The 6000-nt window shown below is 39.8% G+C and overlaps 1 protein-coding gene across 7 annotated transcripts in view; it reads right to left on the reverse strand.

Moving 5' to 3' along the window:
- The window catches only part of Mpdz (multiple PDZ domain crumbs cell polarity complex component), a 157290-nt gene that overhangs the window by 108052 nt on the left and 43238 nt on the right, over positions 1 to 6000 (reverse strand). For all 7 annotated transcript variants that reach the window (XM_031377738.1, XM_031377742.1, XM_031377740.1 and 4 more), the window contains exon 4: positions 97 to 309. In XM_031377738.1, coding sequence (XP_031233598.1) covers positions 97 to 309 — 213 coding nt within the window. The remainder of the gene's footprint in view (positions 1 to 96; positions 310 to 6000) is intronic.

A 6000-nucleotide genomic window follows, 5' to 3' on the forward strand; every position in this document is an offset into this window, starting at 1 on the left:
GCTGTTATAAATGCTACTGCATTCCTCAAATTATCCAGGACTTGAAGACCATTTTAAATACATCCAGTGCTAAGTCACAGGGAGAAACACTCTTACCTGGGCCATATTTTTGATGAGCTGATCAAGTTCATCACAGGCAGGCTTTCCATCCATGACAGGTAGAGCACCAGGTCCAGAAATGGCTTCCAGGTTCCCATGATTTGGAGACAGCAAAAGTGATTCATTTTGCAGATTAGAAATGATAGAAGAACTGAACTGAGGTGTGTGGGCCTGGTCAGCATTTGCAGTTGCCAAAGCAGCAATGTTTACCTAGGAGGATGCAGAGATGATCAGTAACAATACTAGTGTATTTCCATCATCGGCAGTAGTCTAGCAGTGGTGGGAAGAGTGAGAGTGAAGCCACTTTCTTCTTTAATTTTAGGTTTAGCATTCTCAGAACATTAACCTGGCAATCTGACCAGCTCCTGCTATATCTGGGATAACACCACCAAAAAAAGATCATTTCATTTTGGAGAGCAGAACAGCGCCATGTCTATTACATGGCTCCAAGTAAAAATAACTGAAAGTATTGACTGTAGACGGTCGATGCTAACTGTGCAGTGTGGACGGTTAATCCTTACTGAGCAGTGTAGGTGGTCATTTCAGAGAGGTGTAGGCTGTCAATCCTACCTGTGCAATACAGTCAGTCAGTCCTTCCTATGCAGTGTGGACAGTTAATCCTTACCGAGCAGTGGTCATTCCTGAGGGCTGTAGGCTGTCAATCCTACCTGGGCAATACAGTCAGTCAGTCCTTACCGTGCACTGTAAGCAGTCAGTTCTAACAGGGCGCTTCTGCAAAGTTTTGTCTACAATTCTGTCAGAATGATCTGTCAGTGTTGTGTTCAAAATAGCTTTGCCCTGTTCCTCACTGCCTTGGCTTTAGCTATGCTGACCTCCTCACCGTATCTGTCACTGCAGTAAGGTGTTCCACAGCACCAGCCAGGTAAAAGGAATTCACATTCCATCCTTTACTTCACTCCTGGATATTCAACCTTACCATGGAGAAGCCCTCCATGACAACCTATCTCACATAGGACCCATGTTCTACTGGCAGCCCTTGCTCCACTTCCCTTCATAGCCCTTATTCTAGTTACACGCTGTTCCCATGATAACAAAACACTCTGAACAAACACAACATGGAGGGAAGAAAGCGCTATGTGGCTTACATCCATGTCAGTATCAATCCCTAAAGGAAAGAGGGGCAGTTGTTCCAGGCTGGAGCATGGAGGCAGAAAGCATGGAAGAGGACAACTTGCCAGCTTGGTCTCTGGCTCACTCTTTCTCAGGCTCATGCTTAGCTAGCTTTCTTTTACAGCTCAGGACACCAGTCTAAAGAATGGTATTTCCTTCAGGGGTCTGGACCCTTCTATGTAAATTACCAATCAGGAAAATGGAGACATGCCTACAGGCAAACTTAGTAAAGATGATTGCTCTATGGAGATTCCCCTTTCAGTGGATTCTCGGCTGTGTCAAACTGACAATTAATGCTAACAGGACAGCACGTCCAGGGTGTTGATACACACCCACTGTCACAGCACTTCCATTCTAGCCACTAGGGGTAACTAAAGTATAAAACTCGCCAGTGGAAGGATCCATCCATTCTGCTTCCTTCGATGTCTCTGTCCTTTAGAAGAATGCCTGGCCCAGAGCAGGCCTTCAATATATATTTGCAGAACAAACATTTCTCCCCAAAAATCCTCCACTAGTGTCAGCTCCAGTTCATGGATAATGGATCAAAGTCAAATGACTAATAACACTGTGTGACTAAGATGCTTTTTCATCATGCTGCTGTCACCTCTGTGTGCTACACAGGAACGATCACCTGATGTACCACTCCAGGATAAAAACCAGAAGTGAGGAGCATCCAATGACGAACTCTGTGGAAATATTCTGTACAGTGTCCCTAATCTATACATAAGAGTTTGGTACCTATCCCTAAAAATAAAGCAGAAAACTTAGTCACCGAAGCTACCGAAATTTTACCATTATATTACCTACCTTTAGTCACCCATGAAAAAGAGGCAGGAAGCTTCTGGGGATTCTATCAAATGCTTATTTTAAAATCTACAGCAGGCATGATCAATTATTATTTTTCAAAAGCAAGCTTCTTTTGCCAAGACTTTTTTTTTTTAATCCCCAGCCATGGCAACTTCAGGGAAGTCTGCCGGCAGAAGACATACTGCTCAGGTTGAAGCAGATGGCAGAATAAAACTCGTGACAGGCTGAAGATCCCACACACTAGGACCTAATGCCTATGGTATATTTGCATAGTAAAAAATATTTGGACTTCAGCTACAGTAAGGCAGAGTGAACAAACCCAACTCCAGGAATAGATGGTCTCGCTATAAGAAATTAATACTGAAGTACAAGCTCTTATGCTAGAGGACCAGGGTCAAGGGCACTCAAAGAGTAAAGTCTTCGGAGAGCAAGCGTCACTGCAATGTGAAGATTATCTCCTAAGAGTCTAATGAGGTTGGTGACTTCCCTGGCTTCTTGCCCATTCCTGAAGGTTCATATAAATGGAGTGCCACAGTTACCTACTTAAAACAGCCCACATATTTTAAAGCCGTAATTCAGTTAGACCATCAAATGACTTGTTTTTAAGTTTGAAAATGCATATTCTTAGGAAAAAAAACACAACCTCCAAGACCTAAGGGTTTCAAATGTACACATAAGAAAAAATGCTTTCTCCCAAACATACTTAACTTTATGCTCTACCTCGTGTGTGTGTGTGTGTGTATGTGTGTGTGTAAGTAGCAAATACAGATGAAATAAACAGTGTGTGTATAGAAGTAGTGTATGTGTGTGTCTGTGTGTGTGTGTAAGTAGCAAATACAGATGAAATAAACAGTGTGTGTATAGAAGTAGTGTATGTGTGTGTGTGTGTGTAAGTAGCAAATACAGATGAAATAAATGGTGTGTGTGTAGAAGTAGTGTGTGCATGTGTGTGTGTGTGTGTGTAAGTAGTAAATACAGATGAAATAAATGGTGTGTGTGTAGAAGTAGTGTGTGTGTGTGTGTGTGTGTAAGTAGCAAATACAGATGAAATAAATGGTGTGTAGAAGTAGTGTGTGTGTGTGTGTAAGTAGCAAATACAGATGAAATAAATGGTGTGTAGAAGTAGTGTGTGTGTGTGTGTGTGTGTGTGTGTGTAAGTAGCAAATACAGATGAAATAAATGGTGTGTGTATAGAAGTAGTGTGTGTGTGTGTGTGTGTGTGTGTGTGTGTGTGTAGAAGTAGCAAATACAGATGAAATAAATGGAAGAAAATAAAGAAGAAAAAAAATGAAACAATAAACAAAAATGTAAGTGAAAGTAAGCCATAAGTGATGGCTACGGCCTGTGATCAGCACTCAAGAAGCTGAGGTAGAAGAAATACTACAAACTTGAGGCATCTGTGGTTTTAGAGTGACTTTGAAGCCGATCTGGGCCACAGAGTAAGACCAGGTTTTGTTCTTCAGAGACCATAAACAAAAGAAAGTATATGATAATTTTTGGGAATAGTCTCGTGGATTTACATATATACAAATACATTTAAGTTTATCTTTTAAAGACAACCAAGATGGCTTGAGTGGAGGTGTGTGCTGCTTAAAAGTCTTACAGCAGATTGGAGACAGAGCCTGAAGGAGCATCCACCATCACCGAAATCTCTAGGATCTGGGAGCGACACCATAGCTGCCAAGGGTCTAACTTAAATCTGTCCTACTCACTGGCCAACAAATTGAACTCTGGTGTTAATATAATGTTAAAATAGCATACAGGGTTAAAATTAAATATAAAAAGTAGGGGCTAGTGAGATGGCTCAGCCTGTAAGAACACTGATTGCTCTTCCGCAGGTCCTGAGTTCAAATCCCAGCAACCACATGGTGGCTCACAACCACCGGTAATGAGATCTGACGCCCTCTCGTGGTGCATCTGAAGACAGCTACAGTGTACTTATATATAATAATAAATAAATCTTTGGGCCAGAGCAAGCAGGGACTGAGCGAGCAGAGTTGACCAGAGTGAGCAGAGGTCCTAAGGAAAAAAATTTCAATTCTCAACAACCACAAGAAGGCTCACAAGCATCTGTACAGCTACACAGAAATAACTAATAATAAAAAAATTTTAAAAAAGTATAAAAATGCATAAAAATATCCATTTTATACCAAAATTGGGGAGAATGTGGAAAAACATGAATACATACTCATTGGCAGATAAATTGGTAGTTTCTGGAAAAAATTATGTGTGCATTAACTATCTCCTGAGCATTATTCAGTAACAAAATCCTAAGCTGAAGGCCAGACATAGTGGAAATGGTACATGGCTGTAATACAGAAAGCTGCGGCAGGAGGATTATGAATTCAAGGACAGCATAGAATACACAATGGAAATCTGTCCTGACAACAAAAGCATACCAGCAACAACAACAATCCACATTTAAAAAGCATTCTACTTAACTGCTCACAGTAGCAACTTTATCTGTAATAGCAATAATACTGGAAACAATAAAATTCCATTCAAGAGATAAAGCCATATCATGGATCATTCTTTATTAATAAAAAAGGAATAAAATATTAATACAATTTGGATGAATTTCAAGAGTGCTGGACTATGGAAAAATAGTTTCAAAATGTTCTATATTTAATGATTATTTACTTTAAAAGACTCTTGATCTAATATAATAAACATAGTAGCATTGTGAGATAAAATATCAGTATCTAAAAAAATTAGTAGTCTTAAAATATACCAACAATGCACTCTCATATAAATAACTTCAAAAAAATAACTATAAACATATCTGACCAAAGAGAAAGACCTCTACATCATCAAAATTCATGACAAGGAAGAGGGAAATTCGGGCCCATATGAGACAATGGGAAGACCTCCTATGCTCCTGGGTTGGCAATTATTATTAAAAATGACTGTACTACCAAAATTTATATACAGATTTAATTCAACACCTATCATAATTCCAGGGTCATATTTCATAGATTTAAAAAATAATAATTAACAAATTCAAATGAAAGCATAAAATACCACAAACAACTAAGTAATTCTAAGGAATAAGAACACTGCAAGACATTTTACAATCCCCAGCCTCACACTGCACTGCAAAGCTATAGTGATAAAGGCAGGCTAGTACTGGCATAAAAATAGACAGGTAAAACCTTAGAACAGAAGAGAGGACCTAAGAAGAAGACAACAAATCTACATAACCTTACTTTTGACAAAGTGGACAAAAACACATGTTGTAATAAAATGAGTCAACCAATGGTGCTGGCAAATCTCGATAGCAACCTACAGAGGAATGAAATTAGATGTATATATTATACCTTGTACAAAAATCAATTTAAGTGAATTAAGGATTGTAGCAGGAATGGCAGAGCCACTTCTATGTAAACGCCGGGGACTCATGAGGCCACAAAAGCATCTCCTGCAGGAGGACCTAATTGAGGACTGCCTGAGAGAGCAAGGATTGTGGTACAGACAATCCAGAACTGCTGCTTAGAAGAGATGCTAATGAACTGCTCCTAATTCTTGGGACCAATGGGACATGGGTGGAGGGTAGGAAAGGAGCTTGCAGCAGTGTTTAGATAAGCTTGCTGTGGCATTTCTCATCTGCTCCTGGAGTCTGTGTCATTGACTCTGCGCCCCCTCACCTCAAATCTACAAGGACGGGTAGGGTCAGCAGGGAGTAGTCTAGGGCACAGGCAACATCAATCTTGGTTTAAAGCTTTAAACACTGAAATTTCCAGAAGAAAGCACAGAGAATATTCTTTTAAGAATTGTAACCATGGTGGTGCAGCACAACCATCAACTCTCAGCTTACCTACGATGGAGGTAAAATCCTTTGGTGATGTGAGGGTCATTGAAATACAGCCTTATTACAATGAAAAAAAAACAGAACAGATTATATATTTCAAAAGTATTTATATACCCAAAAGAAACATAGACAATTAACTAGGGAGGTTGCTTGTA

This window comes from Mastomys coucha, unplaced genomic scaffold (genome assembly GCF_008632895.1).
Source record: "Mastomys coucha isolate ucsf_1 unplaced genomic scaffold, UCSF_Mcou_1 pScaffold18, whole genome shotgun sequence".
Classification (NCBI taxonomy): Eukaryota; Metazoa; Chordata; class Mammalia; order Rodentia; family Muridae; genus Mastomys; species Mastomys coucha.